The 19,177-nt window shown below is 41.2% G+C and overlaps 1 protein-coding gene across 3 annotated transcripts in view; it reads left to right on the forward strand.

Annotated features, from left to right (window-relative positions):
* The window catches only part of map4k6 (mitogen-activated protein kinase kinase kinase kinase 6), a 292,471-nt gene that overhangs the window by 235,187 nt on the left and 38,107 nt on the right, over window positions 1-19,177 (forward strand). For all 3 annotated transcript variants that reach the window (XR_009655726.1, XM_060935787.1, XM_060935788.1), the window contains exons 19-22: window positions 1,759-1,874; window positions 2,081-2,122; window positions 2,247-2,331; window positions 2,427-2,506. Coding sequence is in view for 2 of the 3 variants with exons in the window: in XM_060935787.1 (XP_060791770.1) it covers window positions 1,759-1,874; window positions 2,081-2,122; window positions 2,247-2,331; window positions 2,427-2,506 (323 nt within the window). In the remaining variant the exon portion in view is untranslated. The remainder of the gene's footprint in view (window positions 1-1,758; window positions 1,875-2,080; window positions 2,123-2,246; window positions 2,332-2,426; window positions 2,507-19,177) is intronic.

Raw genomic sequence — 19,177 nt, forward strand, 5'->3', positions numbered from 1 at the left:
GATTTTCAGACTTTTGGACCCCTTTGTATACAACCCCGATTCCAAAAAAGTTGGGACAAAGTACAAATTGTAAATAAAAACGGAATGCAATGATGTGGAAGTTTCAAAATTCCATATTTTATTCAGAATAGAACACAGATGACATATCAAATGTTTAAACTGAGAAAATATATCATTTAAAGAGAAAAATTAGGTGATTTTAAATTTCATGACAACACATCTCAAAGTTGGGACAAGGCCATGTTTACCACTGTGAGACATCTCAAAATGTCTGTAAACGTCTGGGGACTGAGGAGACAAGTTGCTGAAGTTTAGGGATAGGAATGTTAACCCATTCTTGTCTAATGTAGGATTCTAGTTGCTCAACTGTCTTGGGTCTTTTTTGTCGTATCTTCCGTTTTATGACGCACCAAATGTTTTCTATGGGTGAAAGATCTGGACTACAGGCTGGCCAGTTCAGTACCCGGACCCCCCTTCTATGCAGCCATGATGCTGTAATTGATGCAGTATGTGGTTTGGCATTGTCATGTTGGAAAATGCAAGGTCTTCCCTGAAAGAGATGTCGTCTGGATGGGAGCATATGTTGCTCTAGAACCTGGATATACCCTTCAGCATTGATGGTGTCTTTCCAGATGTGTAAGCTGCCCATGCCACACGCACTAATGCAACCCCATACCATCAGAGATGCAGGCTTCTGAACTGAGCGCTGATAACTCGGGTCGTCCTTTTCCTCTTTAGTCTGAATGACACGGCGTCCCTGATTTCCATAAAGAACTTCACATTTTGATTCGTCTGACCACAGAACAGTTTTCCACTTTGCCACAGTCCATTTTAAATGAGCCTTGGCCCAGAGAAGACGTCTGCGCTTCTGGATCATGTTTAGATACGGCTTCTTCTTTGAACTATAGAGTTTTAGCTAGCAACGGCGGATGGCACGGTGAATTGTGCTCACAGATAATGTTCTCTGGAAATATTCCTGAGCCCATTTTGTGATTTCCAATACAGAAGCATGCCTGTATGTGATGCAGTGGCGTCTAAGGGCCCGAAGATCACGGGCACGCATTATGGTTTTCCGGCCTTGACCCTTATGCACAGAGATTCTTCCAGATTCTCTGAATCTTTTGATGATGATATGCACTATAGATGATATGTTCAAACTCCTTTGCAATTTTACACTGTCGAACTCCTTTCTAATATTGCTCCACTATTTGTCGGCGCAGAATTAGGGGCATTGGTGATCCTCTTCCCATCTTTACTTCTGAGAGCCGCTGCCACTCCAAGATGCTCTTTTTATACCCAGTCATATTAATGACCTATTGCCAATTGAGTTGCAATTTGGTCCTCCAGCTGTTCCTTTTTTGTACCTTTGACTTTTCCAGCCTCTTATTGCCCCTGTCCCAACTTTTTTGAGATGTGTTGCTGTCATGAAATTTCAAAATGTCTCACTTTCGACATTTGATATGTTGTCTATGTTCTATTATGAATACAATATCAGTTTTTGAGATTTGTAAATTATTGCATTCCGTTTTTATTTACAATTTGTACTTTGTCCCAACTTTTTTGGAATCGGGGTTGTATGTACAGTAAAGCATTTTGAAAATTTGAACTCACAATAAAAAGGCTGTGCAAATTAAAACTATTCACAAATGATATATGCATTTACAAATTCAGAATATAAAAATGTCTACCAAAAGACTCGTGTGTAACTTTTAAAAGATGGTGTTTATTTTTAACATAGATATGCTTGTGTTTTCACAGATATAATAATGGGAAGCTCCATTGCTATTGAGCCAGGAGGGAACAGTGGACACGCTTCTCCCCCACAGCCACTCTCACCTGAATGGAGCACGCTTAGGAGAAAAACAGAAGACTCTGTGAGCAAACTTTTTTTAGCTATTTTAATTTGGAAACTATACTAACATTTGGTTGGGGTTTGTCTTGTTGGCAATGTGCCTCATGTTCATTAGTGCATAAAAAGAAGCAAACTATGGGTCAAGTCCTGAGTAAAAGAAATTGGGTGGGAAGGGTGTCTAACATCTGAGCCTATTTTTTCTCTTCAATGAGTGTCTTTCAATTTTAGAAAGATGATGTTCATGGACTGCCACCTACACCTCAAGTGCATGTAAGTTGTATGTGCTATTAAATACTGGTTCTCTAAAGAAAGCTCGTAATTTCACTTACTTTTCCACTTCAGGTTATCTACTCATATCTGTGTGTTGAACATCAGAATTTATTGTGTATTTTAGATGGGAGCCTGTTTCTCCATGGTATTTAATGGCTGTCCCTTGAAGATTCACTGTGCTAGTACTTGGGTTTTACCAAAGACCAGAGGTACAGCTCATTTTCATTCTGCTAACTGCTACTTCTAAAAGTTTCTCTCCATGGATAGTTATAAAATGTAATATATTTGACCTGTTACCCAACAGATCAACATCTAATCCTAGGTGCAGAGGAGGGTATTTACACTTTCAACCTCAAGGAGCTCCATGAGGACACTATGGAAAAGGTACCATCATGTGCCTAGATTTGACACATTTCTCTGAAGTTAGGGTCAACAGTTTTATGTTAGGACACGTTCCCTTTTAAGTATTTGGCCAAGCTCTCAAGAAATTCTTTACTCAAATTTGTCAGCTGAATGAAACCATGAAGGAAAATTTTAAGGCAGGTACTGTTACCTATTCAAACTAGTGATCTATAAATTTGTATTAACATAAAATGCTGTTAATTATATCCACACCCTAAATACAGACAGCTGTGTCCAGTGCCTTTGTCGTATTTGAAGTAGCCAAACAAATGCTTTTTCCTGTCTTTAATAGAAATGACCTTTTGGCATATTTGTTTCACGTCAGTCCTGGTGAACATAGCACACAGCAGCATTGTTCAACAATAACAACTAGTTTAATTTATATAGTGCCTTTCACCCCACCCAAGGGTGCTTTACAGAGGAATGATTAAAAAAAAAAAAACAGTACCACAAACAAGGAAATCTCTAGAAATAAGAGATGGAAGAAATACAACATATTCATAAATAATGTGAGCAAAATGACAGCAGACTAGCTCAAACTATCGTGAAAGGAATGGACAAAATGATGGTCAGTGATCAGGAAAGGAGGGGTAGCATATAGAGAAAAGACTTGAGTTGAGTTTTGAATATGGGGAGAGAAGTAGTTTCATGAAGGTTCTGGGAGAGAATTCCACAGCTTGGCACCTGTGACCCGAAATGCCTGGACCCCATTGTGGTCAGTTTAAGTTTTGGGACAGACAATGGACCCGAAGATTAAGATCCAAGATGGTGAATGGGAGAATAGGGCTGAAGTAATTCTGTAAAATATTGAGTAGTGTAGCCATAGAATGATGGGTGCTAAGTGTTCAGCGAGTCCTCAACCACACTAAAGAGTTTTGAATAAACTTGAGCCAAGCAACAGACTTAGCTGGGAGACCAGTAAACAGGGCATTGCAATATTCTAGTTGGGATGGAATAAAGGCATGAATAAGCATTTCAGTGTCATTGGTGCTGAGTGTAGGACAGACACACGTACTGTTGCGGAGGTGAAAAAAAGGCCATCTTGGACAGGGAGTTTGTGATTTTCAAAGGTGAGAGTAGAATCAAATAGGGCTCTCACTTCCATTTCTCTCATGATATTAGCCACTTCAGCACTAGATTTGAAAGTGTTTTTGGACCAAAACATGGCTAGTTAGACTCTCCCAGTTCAGTTCTGTGTACTGATCAATCTGCAAGACATCTAGGTCTGCTTGGTTTCTGCTTGGCTGCCATCTCTTCAGTTCTACTTGTGCTACTGAATGTCTTCCTGACATACTGACATGATCATCACATGTCTGACCCTTTAAACCAGACATGAACATATTTAGCTTCAAGAGGGCATCCACAGCCACTCTAGAAATCTCCTCTCCAATAGTCCCAAGACCTCATACAAACCAACAAAATTGTGTTACCATGTCATGGTCTACATAGCTAAAACATAGACTCCTGCTCTGTTCCTGAGACATCTTGAGTGCCACTGAACAGGACTGACAATTGAGTACTGCAAAACTTGTTAGAGCAATACTTTTGACAATATAATTTCCTAACGACTGCAAAATCTCATTTTGCAATGGAGGAAAAGTATAGCCATGACAATGGGATGGCCAACTAGACACAGGCATCATCCATGGCTTTGAATTTCAAAAGCTGAAATGGATTCCTGTCTTGCATCTCATGAGCTCACAGTACCATACCCTGCCTAGCAAAGGAGCATAGTGTGGGGGTTGCTTTTTTTTTCTCCTCCCCTCTCCTCACGTTACTCTGTGTTTTTTCTTTTCATCCCCGTCTTCCTGTCCTGTCTACTCCCACCCTGTCAATGGAGCACTTGCATGTGACGTCACATCCGCTCCAGATTGTAGACAAACGCCATCTTGTCGGGCAAGCGCCATATTTCCGCCGCTGACTTTCATTTTTTTTTTGCCGAAATATTCAAAAATTACCGTGCCACAATGCCGGATACTTGCATGGCATATAAATGCCACAACAGGAGAGGTCAGAAAACAGGAAGAAAGTTTCATAGGCTGCCATAGACAGGCGCGCAAAATGGATTGCTGCTATCGGCCGGGCTGATCCAAACAACAAGAACAAGGCATGGGTACCAACTGGAAGGAGTGATCACTGGCGCCTGTGCAGTGACCATTTCATCTCAGGTTCGTCATGTATTTATTTCAGTATATCCATGTGGTTATTTGCAGCATAAGTTTATGACTTGCTCTAATAAAAAAATTCCGGGAAGTGGGAGCCTGAGAAAAGAGGGTTGGGGCGGGGGGGGTGGATTGGGTCTTTAGCGGTGTGGTACGAAAAAAAACAGTAAAGAACTTATAAGAATTTACCACTGTCTTAGTAGTAAATCCTTATAAATATAAGGATCAATCCTTATAAGGACTTATAAATAAATATATATGCCATGTATGATTTACTCCTGAAAGTGGCGCTTTTTGCATTATCCTCATACAGATTTATCAGTATTGCTAATTAAGGTAAAAACTAAGGAAATTAAACTGGACAAATACGTTTTTATTTCATTAAGCAGGTTTACCATATATACAGTAATAGTGATAGACTACTGATACTTGATCTAACTGATAATATAAAATATTCAACCATAATCAGCTGGTCAGTGCTATGCTAGATACTACTGATATATCTAGCATCAGTTAAGTGACTTACCCGGCCAATGACGATAGTTTTTTTCTTCTTTACAAGATGCCACATCTTAGGGGGGCTGACAAATCCTGAATTTCTGTAGAGATAACTCTCCAGAGATTTATAAGCACGCAGTGCTTCACCACTGAACAGCGAAGGAAAGTTGATTAGGTAATTATACACGTCTGGGTATTCCACCTCCGGCAGTTCAACATACACTGACACGGTCGTGAAAACTCCGTCCGGTAAGCCATAAGGGTCACAAATCTGTAGACCGTTTATTTTAGACATATATCTAATTATCTGTGCATTAGAAAAATGAGCCGTGTAGCCCGTCGGTTGAAAGTGATCCATTCTGTACACGAGTGCAGCAGTATTCAGCTGTGTTGTTGCCCGACAAGATGGCGTCTGTGTACTTTCCGGTCACGTGACTGCAAGATCTCTATAGACCTCTTGCAGTCGCGTGACCGGAATGTAAACAGCCGCCATCTTGTCGGTAAAAAACACAGCTGAATACTGCTGCACTCGTGTGCAAAATGGATCAATTTCAACCGACGGGCTACACGGCTCATTTTTCTAATGAACAGATAACTAGATATATGTCTAAAATAAACGACCTACAGATTAGTGACCCTTATCGATTACCGGACGTCGTTTTCACGACCGTGTCAGTGGATGTTGAACTGCCAGCGGACTACCCAGATGTGTATAATTACCTCATTAACTTTCCCTCACTGTTCAGTGGTGAAGCACTGCGTGCTTATAAATCTCTGGACAGTTATCTTTACAGAAATTCAGGATTTGTCAGCCCCCCTCAGATGTGGCATCTTGTAAACAAGAAAATAACAATCCTCATTGGATGGGTAAGTTACTTAAGTATTGAGACCCCGCTGGTCTCGCTATCTCGTCCGGAATGTTGTGCATGCGATGGAAATCGCTACAAGCCGTCATTTTTTGCTGGAAACCAATGTCCAGTAAGTCCATACGGTTGTAGTGGATATTGAAGTCCAGTACAAACGAACAACACGCAAAAATACACACAAAAAACTTAAAAACGTGCACAGGTAGGGAGAGCTTGTAGTCGCAGCATCCCCATCATGCGCCGCCATATCCACTATTATGGTTGAATATTTTATATTATCAGTTAGATCAAGTATCAGTAGTCTATCACTATTACTGTATACAACCCCGATTCCAAAAAATGTGGGACAAAATACAAATTGTAAATAAAAACGGAATGCAATGATGTGGAATTTTCAAAATTCCATATTTTATTCAGAATAGAACATAGATGGGGGGGCGCTATCGAGCAGGCCATGGAGTAAGCCACGTTTTGGGAAGCTCTGCCAACTTTAAACTTAATGTGTATTTAGAGCGCTTACTACAGATGAATAGTGGTCAGATAGACTTTTGAAGTCACGTATATGACCTAGGTAAAAATTTTGTCGAGATTTTGCCAATGTCGAAGACGAGCCTGCGAAAGTTTTCCTACACTCCTGGACGAAGTACGACTAACAGCAAGCAAGCTAGCATGGCTGACGTTAAAGCCGAACTCCTTGCCTCTCTAAAAGATGACATCTCGACATTAATCAGGTCGGAAATGAAAGCTCTTCTTGCTAGTGAATTCGACGCTGTGAAAAGTGAAATTCAGTCGGTTAAAACTGAGGTTGTGAGCAGTGTTTCGCGACTTCGCACTGATCTAGACTCGATATCAACCAAGGTAGCTGATATGGAGCACAGCCTGACGACATGCTCAGATGATGTGACAGATCTCCAAACCACAGTTGGAAAACTTCAATCAGGAGTGTCGGCTTTGCAGCAAAAATGTACGGACATGGAGGGGAGAATGAGGAGGTCAAATATCTGAATAATGAATGTTCCTGAGGAGGCCGGAGCGGGCGCTCCATCTTTTGTCACGCAGCTACTAAAGGAAGTGTTCAACTTGGATAAAGATGTGATAGTCGACAGATCTTACCACACCCCACAACCAGCGAAAGCTAAGGGCAAACCCCGTGCCATTATCGCGAAATTGCACTATCACCAGGACTGTGTGGATATACTGTGCAGGGCGAGGCAAGCGGGTGATGGCTTGAGATACAGAGCACTGCCTATTTCCATTTTTCCGGATTATCCTCCCTCTGTAGCAAGGGCAAGATCTGCGTTTAACGACGTTAAACAACTGCTGAAAGGCCAAGCTGATGTTCGCTATGGAGTCATGCACCCTGCCAAGCTCCGCATCACCTTCAATGGAGTCAAGAGAGACTTTCTGGATCCAAACCAAGCAATGTCATATGTGAAGTCGGACATTATTGGAGAGAGACCCACATCTAATGACTGACAATTTGTTGTGACTATTCCGTCTCATTAAGGTATTGATGAATGTAGTCTATTGAAAGTAGCCACGAACTGAATATTGCCTGCAGTTATAACAGGTAGGCTGTTCGCCTCCAATTTTTCATTGACTTTCATGATATAATTTGTTAGCATATTCCTTTTTAGTGCTGTAATTTCGCCACAAGTTTTTTAAGGCTAATGTCACTCGCCTAGACAACATCTTAAGTTTACCTATGGAGAGCGCCTTTTTCTTTGCTACAGCAGCCTATTTGGCAGAGCGCCCTGCTCGAGTTAGAGTTTTCTATAACAAACACTGTGTGGATTACGTTGTAAGGGGTTTAGCGTTCACCTCGTTCTAGGTGACAGGGGGAGGGTTTCAATCGCACTAGATGTTTATCTTTTCTGTTTTATGGAGGACATGTTTTTGTTTGACTTACCGGTATTCAATATGGATTATGGTTTTGTACATGATGTCAAATGGTTAATTCACAATTAAGAGGAGATACAGGTTGTCCAGTAAATTTTATTAGCTGGAATGTCAAATCTTTAAATCACCCTGTTAAACGTAAGAAAGTACTTTCACATCTCAGCCAGCTTAATGTTGGAATAGCTTTTCTTCAAGAAACACATTTACGTATATGTGACCAGTCCAGATTGAGAGGGACCTGGATAGGCCAATTATATCATTCCAACTTTAATAGTAAATCAAGGGGCACAGCTATTCTGATAAATAAAAATGTTCCATTCGTAATGTCAAAGGTGGAGGCAGATACCTCTGGAAGATATGTTATAGTTACAGGCAGATTGTATGAAACTCCAGTTATTCTAGCTAACGTATACGCTCCCAATTGGGATAACGAGTCCTTTTTCTCAACACTTTTTTTCTCGTTTACCAGATATAAATTCTCATTATCTAATTTTGGCAGGAGATTTGAACTCTACTTTTTCCCCCTTTAGACCGTAGTTCACCAAGAGTGATTCCTCAGACCAGAGCAGTCCAAACCATTGAGCTATTTCTCCAAACATATGGTGTTACAGATGTTTGGCGTTTTCAGAACCCCACTTCTAGATGTTATTCCTTTTTTTTCTCATGTTCACAAGACCTTTTCTCGTATAGATTATTTTTTAATTGACAACCGTTTTCTTCCCATTGTTAGTAAGTGTGAATATCAAACAATTGTAATATCTGATCATGCCCCATTGCTGATGAGATTGGACATGCCAACCTCACAAGATACTTACCGCCCATGGCGTTTAAACAGTTTATGGCTCAGTGATGAATGCTTTGTTCAGTTTATCTTATCTGAAATATCAGCGTTTCTAGAATATAATAAAACACCAGGCATGTCATCCTCAACTATATGGGAATCTATGAAAGCATATTTAAGGGGACAGATTATTTCTTACTGTGCCAAACAGAAAAAGGAGGAAAATGTGCATCTCAAGAAATTAATAGATAATATCTCACAGGGGGGCGGCACGGTGGTGTAGTGGTTAGCGCTGTCGCCTCACAGCAAGAAGGTCCTGGGTTCGAGCCCCGGGGCCGGCGAGGGCCTTTCTGTGCGGAGTTTGCATGTTCTCCCCGTGTCCGCGTGGGTTTCCTCCGGGTGCTCCGGTTTCCCCCACAGTCCAAAGACATGCAGGTTAGGTTAACTGGTGACTCTAAATTGACCGTAGGTGTGAATGGTTGTCTGTGTCTATGTGTCAGCCCTGTGATGACCTGGCGACTTGTCCAGGGTGTACCCCGCCTTTCGCCCGTAGTCAGCTGGGATAGGCTCCAGCTTGCCTGCGACCCTGTAGAAGGATAAAGCGGCTAGAGATAATGAGATGAGATGAGATATCTCACAGGTAGATAGGTCGCTTGCTCAGACTCCCTCTCCTGATTTGTATAAGCAGAGGCTGATGTTACAGACAGAATTTAACCTTCTGTCGACTAAACATACTACAAACCTGCTCAATAAAACACGTCACAAAATATATGAACATGGAGAGAAAATAGGGAGAATTCTTGCCCACCAGTTGCGCCAAAGGTCTGCAGCTCAGTGTATATCTGAAATAACTGATGAATCAGGCACTAAACACATCAACCACTCTCAAATAAACCAGACCTTTTATAGGTTTTACTCTAGGTTATACACTTCAGAGTCTCACAAAGATGACAATTTGTTCAGGTCCTTTTTTGATACCTTAAATATCCCATCAGTTAAGCAGCAAACGGCATCTGAACTCGACCAGCCATTTACAGAAGAATTTTATTCTGCAGTAAAGGTTATGCAAAATGGTAAATGCCCAGGGCCAGATGGGTTCCCCACCGAATTTTTTAGAAAGTTTGCCAAAGAGCTTGCCCCCCTTTTACTTTCTGTATTTCAGGAATCATTTACAGCTGGATCATTGCCCCCAACTATGCGTCAGGCTGTTATATCTCTTATTCATAAAAAGGAGAAGGACCCTCTGTCATGTGGCTCATATCGCCCAATTTCTCTGCTAAATGTTGATAGTAAAATACTGGCAAAGATGTTAGGCCTACAATTGGAAAGAGTACTCCCATTATTGATATCAGAGGACCAGACAGGGTTCATTAAAAATAGGCAACTATCTTCTAATATACGCAGATTGCTTAATATCCTTTATGATCCCACTCCACCCAAAGGCACTGAGGTTTTGATATCACTGGATGCCGAAAAAGCCTTTGATCGGGTGGAGTGGGATTATCTTTTTTTATACTTTGAAGCGTTTTGGTTTTGGAGACAAATTTATACATTGGATTAAGATGTTGTACTCTCTACCTATGGCAGCTGTCCGAACCAATAATAACCTCTCACCTTTTTTCAATTTGCAACGTGGCACTAGACAGGGTTGTCCCGTCACCTCTTTTATTCGCCTTAACTATTGAGCCGCTAGCAATAGCATTACGTAACAGTATTGAAATTAAAGGCATAATGAGAGGTGGGACAGAACACAAGGTCTTGCTGTATGCAGATGATATGCTAGTATATATGTCTGACCGTGAGATAAGTCTGTCAAAGATGCTAGAGCTATTAAGTTCCTTTGGTAAGATTTCAGGTTATAAGGTTAATGTGCAGAAAAGTGAACTTATGCCTATTGACCCCTCTTGCCAGTTTATAAGCCAACCCCTGCCAATTAAAATTTGCACACACAAATTTAAGTATTTAGGAATTTGGATAACCAATAGGTTTAAGGATTTATATGAAGCCAATTTCCCTCCACTCCTTAAATGCTTGAAAACAGACTTAGACCGTTGGAACCTTCTTCCTCTGTCTCTGGGGGGGAGAATTAATGTTATCAAAATGAATGTCATGCCCCGATTTTTGTTTGTTTTTCAATGCATTTCTATTTTCTTAACAAGGTCATTCTTCATAAATATAGACAAACTCTTATCTGGTTTTATTTGGAATGGGAAAATCCCACGTATACGTAAAGAAGTGCTGCAACGACACAAATTGCATGGCGGGCTCTCCTTGCCCAATTTTCAGTATTATTACTGGTCTGCTAACATTAAAAATATACTGTTTTGGATTCATTGTCCTAGCCACGAAAACGGCCCTAAATGGCTACAGCTTGAGCGTCCTGCAAACAAGTTTCCCTACATGCAATAGCCTGTTCTAAAATACCCCTCAAAGAGCCTGTATCAACATTTTGCAGTAATCCCATTGTGAGGCATTCCCTCAAAATATGGACACAGTTTAGACGAGCCTTCTCTTTATGTGAGATGTCCAGGAGCGCACCTTTAGTTGGAAACAATATGTTCACTCCCTCTATAACTGACAATGCATTTAGGATCTGGACTGAAAAGGGACTGAGTACAGTTAAAGATTTATATGTTGGTGGGACCTTTGCTTCCTTTGAACATTTGAAAACACATTTTGACATTCCCGACTCACATTTTTTTAGATATCTGCAACTCCGTAGTTTTGTCCCCATGCACCTTCCTTCCTTCCCATCATTACCAACAGATTGTCTTCTAGATAAACTGATTAAGATTCCTCCTTACATTAAGGAGACAATAGGAACAGTGTACTCTCTAATATGGATAATTTGAAACCTTTAACAGCATTAAAACACAAATGGGAGGAGGAACTTAACACACATATCAGACACACAATGGCAGACTACTCTTAAAAATATACACTCATCGTCAATCTGTCTAAGACATACTGTCACTCAATTCAAAGTGGTTCATCGGTTACATTGGTCAAAAGCAAGGCTGGCGAGGATCAGCTCTGACATTGACCCAATGTGTGACAGGTGTAATACCGAGTCAGCTACACTATCACACGTTTTGGAGCTGCCCTAAGCTATTTGAGTTTTGGGATTCAGTATTTGCTTTCTTGTCCAGAGCTTTAGAAGTTAATATTGAACCATCTCCAGTTGTTAGTATTTTTGGAGTAACACCTGAAGAACTTAGTATAGGCAACTGGGGCAAAACAGTTGTAGCATTTGCAACACTACTTGCCAGACGCATTATATTAATGAAATGGAAAGACAAATCCCCACCTACTTTTCAACACTGGATTAATTATGTCATGTACTATCTGATACTTGAAGAAATTCAGTCTCATATACAGGGTAATAACCTTAAATTCTGTCACATCTGGCAACCTGTCCTTACATTAGTTGAAAAGACAGATTCTAATGACATTGTAATGATATAAATCCTACTGTGAATGTGGTCCTCCTTTTAATTTACTCTTTATTTACTTCTAGTTATCCCCTTTTTTCTCTTTTCCCTATTTGAATGTCTATTTGTAGCAGTGGGAAGTATCATTCTGTACGATATAATATGCACCACGTAAACCGCTGTGAACCTGCTGTATGTTGTATGAATGCTTTGTTTTGTGTTGTCTTGCTGGTTTTGTTTTACTTTTAAAGTGGTGGTGCGATAGGGCTGGGTGGGTCGGGGTTTGTTGTTGTATGTTTGTCTTGTGTCAAAATACAATAAAAAGACTTCAGATAAAAAAAAAGAATAGAACATAGATGACATATCAAATGTTTAAACTGAGAAAATGTATCATTTAAAGAGAAAAATTAGGTGATTTTTTTTAAATTTCATGACAACACATCTCAAAAAAGTTGGGACAAGGCCATGTTTATCACTGTGAGACATCCCATTTTCTCTTTACAACAGTCTGTAAGCGTCTGGGGACTGAGGAGACAAGTTGCTCAAGTTTAGGGATAGGAATGTTAACCCATTCTTGTCTAATGTAAGATTCTAGTTGCTCAACTGTCTTAGGTCTTTTTTTGTCATATCTTCCGTTTTATGACGCGCCAAATGTTTTCTATGGGTGAAAGATCTGGACTGCAGGCTGGCCAGTTCAGTACCCGGACCCTTCTTCTATGCAGCCATGATGCTGTAATTGATGCAGTATGTGGTTTGGCATTGTCATGTTGGAAAATGCAAGGTCTTCCCTGAAAGAGACGTCGTCTGGATGGGAGCATATGTTGCTCTAGAACCTGGAAATACCTTTCAGCACTGATGGTGTCTTTCCAGATGTGTAAGCTCCCCATGCCACACACACTAATGCAACCCCATACCATCAGAGATGCAGGCTTCTGAAATGAGCGCTGATAACAACTTGGGTCGTCCTTCTCCTCTTTAGTCCGAATGACATGGCGTCCCTGATTTCCATAAAGAACTTCAAATTTTGATTCATCTGACCACAGAACAGTTTTCCACTTTGCCACAGTCCATTTTAAATGAGCCTTGGACCAGAGAAGACGTCTGCGCTTCTGGATCATGTTTAGATACGGCTTCTTCTTTGAACTATAGAGTTTTAGCTGGCAACGGCGGATGGCATGGTGAATTGTGCTCACAGATAATGTTCTCTGGAAATATTCCTGAGCCTATTTTGCGATTTCCAATACAGAAGCATGCCTGTATGTGATGCAGTGCCGTCTAAGGGCCCGAAGATCACGGGCACCCAGTATGGTTTTTGGGCCTTGACCCTTACGCACAGAGATTCTTCCAGGTTCTCTGAATCTTTAGATGATATAATGCACTGTAGATGATATGTTCAAACTCTTTTGCAATTTTACACTGTCGAGCTCCTTTCTGATATTGCTCCACTATTTGTCGGCACAGAATTAGGGGGATTGGTGATCCTCTTCCCATCTTTACTTCTGAGAGCCGCTGCCACTCCAAGATGCTCTTTTTATACCCAGTCATGTTAATGACCTATTGCCAATTGAATTGCAATTTGGTCCTCCAGCTGTTCCTTTTTTGTACCTTTAACTTTTCCAGCCTCTTATTGGCCCTGTCCCAACTTTTTTGAGATGTGTTGCTGTCATGAAATTTCAAATGAGCCAATATTTGGCATGAAATTTCAAAATGTCTTACTTTCGACATTTGATATGTTGTCTATGTTCTATTGTGAATACAATATCAGTTTTTGAGATTTGTAAATTATTGCATTCTGTTTTTATTTACAATTTGTACTTTGTCCCAATTTTTTTGGAATCGGGGTTGGTATACCTGAAAGCAGCAATCCATTTTGCATGCCTGTCAGGGTCCCGTGGCAGCCTACTGTCAAGTGTATGTGAGCATCATGGGTTTCCCACACTTGAAAGGGAAGGACTCAGACACAGGATTCCACTCTTCTTATGTTTTATTGATTTTCAGTGGAGTTGATGTAGTAGAATTGTATATAGTAGGGTTTTCAAGAAGAAAAGGTAGAAGCAGAAGTAGAAGGTGGAAATATGGCGTTTGACCGACAAGGTGGCGTCTGTTTACAATCTGGATCGGATGTGACGTCACATGCAAGTGCTCCATTGTGTGTATGTGTATGTAAGGGTCACTTTATCTACTTATGTAATGACTTGATACTTTCAATAAAAAAAAGGAAAAAAGAAGAAAAAAAAGAGGAAAAAAAAGTGTATGTAAGGACAGGTTGATGGTCAATTTCGCTAGTACTTGTGACTAGTGATAATAAAAGGGTTCATTCATTCATTCAGGTACTATATTGAACCTACAATATTTTGCAGACAGTACCTAGCATCATCTTTTTGGTTGTCCAGGCACTTCACTGCAGAAGATGATACTTTAGCAAGTGAAAATATCTTGAATATAGTTGAAATGCTTTAGCATTTCCTTTTGGGTCATTCCACTTCAATTCAACCGGGGCCCGCGCACTTGGGTCTCAAAAAATTCTGGAAAAAAAAAAAAAACACCAGATGTACCCATGTTACCTAGGAGAAACACTGTAATGCTATGTTCACACTTATACCGGTACGAAAGTGGTATAACTGTATCAATACAAAGTATACCGGTACAGTTTAGTGTATCTGTCCGCACTAGCGAGAAATGTTTGCGGTTTTCTTTCACGGTAGTTGAAATGCGCATGCACAAAATGTTTCCATGGTTACCGAGTAACTTCCTTCCGAGAATATATGGCATCTGTTATTTCGAGATCTCGAGAAAACAAAACAATTATTCTGTGATCTCGAGAAAACAAAACAATTATTTCATGATCTTAGCTGGATCACTGTATCTCCATCGGTAGAGACGAAGCCAGGCCAGTCTTCTGCGGAGGTGCCGCGGACTAATTTTGAAATTATCCCTTATTAAAAGACTTAATGCAATATCTCCCTGTGTCAACCCCTGATCAAAATATTGCCTTATTAGGTGATTGATTATTCCAGACATTCTAATGACCAAAGTTGCATCTATACAGAATGAGAAATAGCCCCAAAGTTAGCATATCACAAGTCTCTTGGCGCACCTGAATGAACCATTTCTCAGCTGTTTACTCGAGATCATGAAATAATTTTGTTTTCTCAAGATCTCAGAATAACGGTTTTGTTTTCTCGAGATCTCGAATTAGTTGTGTTGTTTTCTCGAGATCCTGAATTAATTATGTCGTTATCTCGGGATAACGAGGTGAATAAAAAAAAAAAAGGATTATATGAAGGGCCTCTCTCAGCTTCCGTATGGATGAAACGTGTGTGCTTTTTGTTGTCAATGTACAGTCTGTATTTCTGGTGGTCATTTATTCAGTCGAATCGTATAAAACGCGTGAGGCAGTTGAGAGAGAAACAAAGAAAACGAATCTCCGTTCTTCACCATTTTATTCAGTGAAGACATCGATTGAGGTGTGTGACTTTGCGCATGCGCATTATATTTGTATCGATACAGAGCCGCTTCATCTGTCCACACTACGCGAAGCGCTACAGTACCGATACTGTACCGGTACGAAACCCATACATTTGTGGGTTTCGTACCGATACAGTTATACCGCTACAGTACCGGTATAGTTGCTAGTGTGGACAGGTGTTGCGGTACGAAAGTAGTTTCGTATCGGCACAAAATCCCTAGTGTGGACAGGGTATAAATTTATTTGAATGTAAGATGTATACGTTCCATGTTACAGCCAGCTTTACTGGGGGAGGGGGGTGTCAATTTTGTTCAGACTTTTTTTTTTGTCAAAGTTCACAAGCCCATAGCTCAAGAACTAAACCATGTAGGAGGCTCAAATTTTGCATGCTGGTACATAAATAGGAATAGTATGTAGCAAAACTGTCATTTTGGGTCTGGATGATCCTGCATGGTCATAGCACTCCCTCAAAGATGATCAAAATTTTATTGGAGTTTTTGGCTGTGCTCTGTTTAGGCCTTCAGAAGACACATTTTTACCCAACATAGGCTCTTGATTTTTTTTTACCTATCTCTGCTGGGATAGGAATGAGGACTCTGGTAAGAGCAGAGGAGGAGGGCTCTGTATTTACATGTATGATAATTGGTGTAACAACGGAACAATTATAGATAAACACTGTTCCCCAGACCTCGAGTACATGTCTGTAAGATGCCGGCCTTTTTTTTCTACTGAGAGAGCTAACTGTAGTGATTGTCACAGCTGTGTATATTCCACCTGACGCCAGTGTAAACACAGCGCTCTCCTGCTGAACACCATTAACAAACAGCAGCGGGCCCACCCTGATGGTGTTCACATAATCGCAGGAGACTTTAATAAGGCCAACTTGAAGACTGTACTGCCGAAGTTTTACCAACATGTAAAGTGTTCTACTAGAGGGGAGAACACTCTAGATCATGTTTACTCCAACATCAAGCACGTGTACAGAGCCATACCCCTTTCCCACCTCGGCCAGTCAGACCATCTTTCCCTCCTGCTCTCCCCAGCCTACACCCCCCTCAGACGCAGAGCCAGGCCCACCCCAAGGACTATCACAACCTGGCCTGACAATGCACGCTCCAAACTACAGGACTGCTTTAAACAGACAGACTGGGACTTATTTGAACACCAGGAGCTGGAGACATTCACAGGAACGGTGCTGGACTATCAAGTTCTGCATCGGGAATGTGACGGTGGATAAAAACATCCGGGTCTTCCCAAACCAGAAACCCTCAGGGTACCCGCGGAGTCTTAAAAGTATTAAAGTATTGAATTTCATTTTCCAGAATTAAGGCCTTAAAAGTATTAAGTAATTTCATCTTGAAAGTCTTAATTTTTTCCACGGAGGTCTTAATTTTCCAAAGAAAGTCTAACATCGTTGCGTAACCTAGATTAAATTCTCTGTGATGAAAATGAAGCAAAATCTAAAATGTTTTGCGCTGCCCTGGCGTTCACACGCAAACAGCGGGAAATTCACGTCGCGCCGTAAAGGGTTCACACGAAACGAGAGCAGCAGGCGCATAGAGCAGAGAGGGTGAGGAGGAGAGAGCATGGGGAAGTGCAGATTCAACCCGAAGTGGCCGCTCGACCCTAAATACGCCTGGGTTAAGGGGGTTGGATTGGCTTACTCTCGACACCTTTGGGCAAGTTAAAGATGTTTGGTTGATGCTCTTACCTTCCATCTTCTTTTTGTCTTTTGAATGCTTCTCTGGCGTGTGTGTTAGAGGTGTGCAAAAATATCGATACGGCGATATATCGCGATACTTTGTCTTCTGATTCAATATCGATACTCAATTTGAATATCGATATTTTTTCAAATAATAAATCATGTTTCAGACGGGTTGTAAATCCAGTACAACTTCCGCACCTCCGCTCCGCGAGGTGTCGCTGTGCCGCTCCCTCACTGCAAGGCACTCGTCGTCTTCTCTTTTTTCCCCTGCGGTTGCAGTGAGGAAAAAAAACAAGCAAGCATGGCTGTTAACGTAAACCTAGAGACGCCGCCGAACTTTAAGGCAGATGTTTGGAGGCACTTTGGATTCCAAAGGAAAGGAGAAAAAAACAGTGAGCCGGTGTTCTGTAAAGTTATCCTACCAAGCCTACTGCGCATGCGTGAAATCCAGGAGAGTAGGAAAATTCAACAGTACTTTTGTCCTACCGATCAGCTGGGCTGATAAAAAATCGGTGAGTATTTCACGCATTTGCCGATTTTTATGTTTTGTGCGTATTGGTCGAGTCTTTGGCCGAGTCAAATAATTTGTAATGCCTTGTTTTGAATAATAAACCGGTCTGTATGAGAACTTGCTAACTCATGTGTTTTGCGCATGCGCAGTAGGCTTCGCGCATGCGCAGTAGGAGACTTAGACCCCGTCCACACGTAGCCGGGTATCTGCTAAATCGAAGATGTTTTTCTACGTTTTGGCCTGTCATCCACATGAAAACACATCAAAAACGAATATTTAAAAAAAACTCCGGGCAAAGTGAAGATTTTTGAAAACTCCGTGTATGCCTTTTCGTGTAGACAGAGATAACCGGAGTTTTGCGTTTTAGAACGTCACAATCTGCGCCAAAAAAATGACAACTCTGCCCTGACGTCAAACGTGCGACCTTTGTTTACTGCAGAAGCCAGATTAAGCATGGACTTAAGCTAGCCGCACACCACGGCGATCCACGCGGTACCGAACCGACCCATTTCAGAGCCGACTCCCGACAGGGCACGCACATATCCCCCGACTGTTGACGAGTGCAGTCGCGATTGAAGCGACATGTGACAACTTAATAGCTTTGTGATTGGCTATTGGATATAGTTACTGTTAAATCCAACACTTGAAGATGCTACAGGCTGAATTACAAATGACACAACACGGAATATGTAGCGCACTATCTAGGCTGCATGAGCTATTATTCCCAACCTTAAATAGTGCACTTATATAGGGGAGTTAAAGAGATTTGGAATTCAGCCACACAACTTGAGCAGAGTGGCTTTCCAGCCCACTGTGTCTATGGCTAAAGCTTCAGTCTATGGAATTACAGTATATACCTGCATTAGGTGCTACCAACATGTATTTCTCGCGCTAGAAATTGTGTTTAATGATGTCACGTGTTATATGCGAAAGATATGATTGGCTATTCCTAGCGACTCTCGCCGATCAGTCTGGCTCCCGATTAGTTTTTCGAATCGGCTGTGAGATGAGTCGGTACCATCGAAAACTAGTCTTTACGCCTGACTCGCGACTTCAGTTGGCTCGGTACGCTGAAAATCGGCGTAGTGTGCGGCTAGCTAAAGAGTAATGGATCGGAGTAGTGCCTTGAAAGCGTTAATTATTGTGCAGGTGCTATTTACATGTTTAATTTTAGAAGCCCAACTACTGCTCCAAGAGCACAGGCGATGTGATTAGGGGGTAGGATTTGGGGAAATAGCCATCTACAGGTTTGGAATGCTTATGAATGTGATTGAAAACGCAGATGTTCGGTTATGTGTGGAAGGGATTTTTTTTGAAGACGAGGTGGTGTG

This window comes from Neoarius graeffei, chromosome 12 (assembly GCF_027579695.1).
Source record: "Neoarius graeffei isolate fNeoGra1 chromosome 12, fNeoGra1.pri, whole genome shotgun sequence".
Taxonomy (NCBI): domain Eukaryota; kingdom Metazoa; phylum Chordata; class Actinopteri; order Siluriformes; family Ariidae; genus Neoarius; species Neoarius graeffei.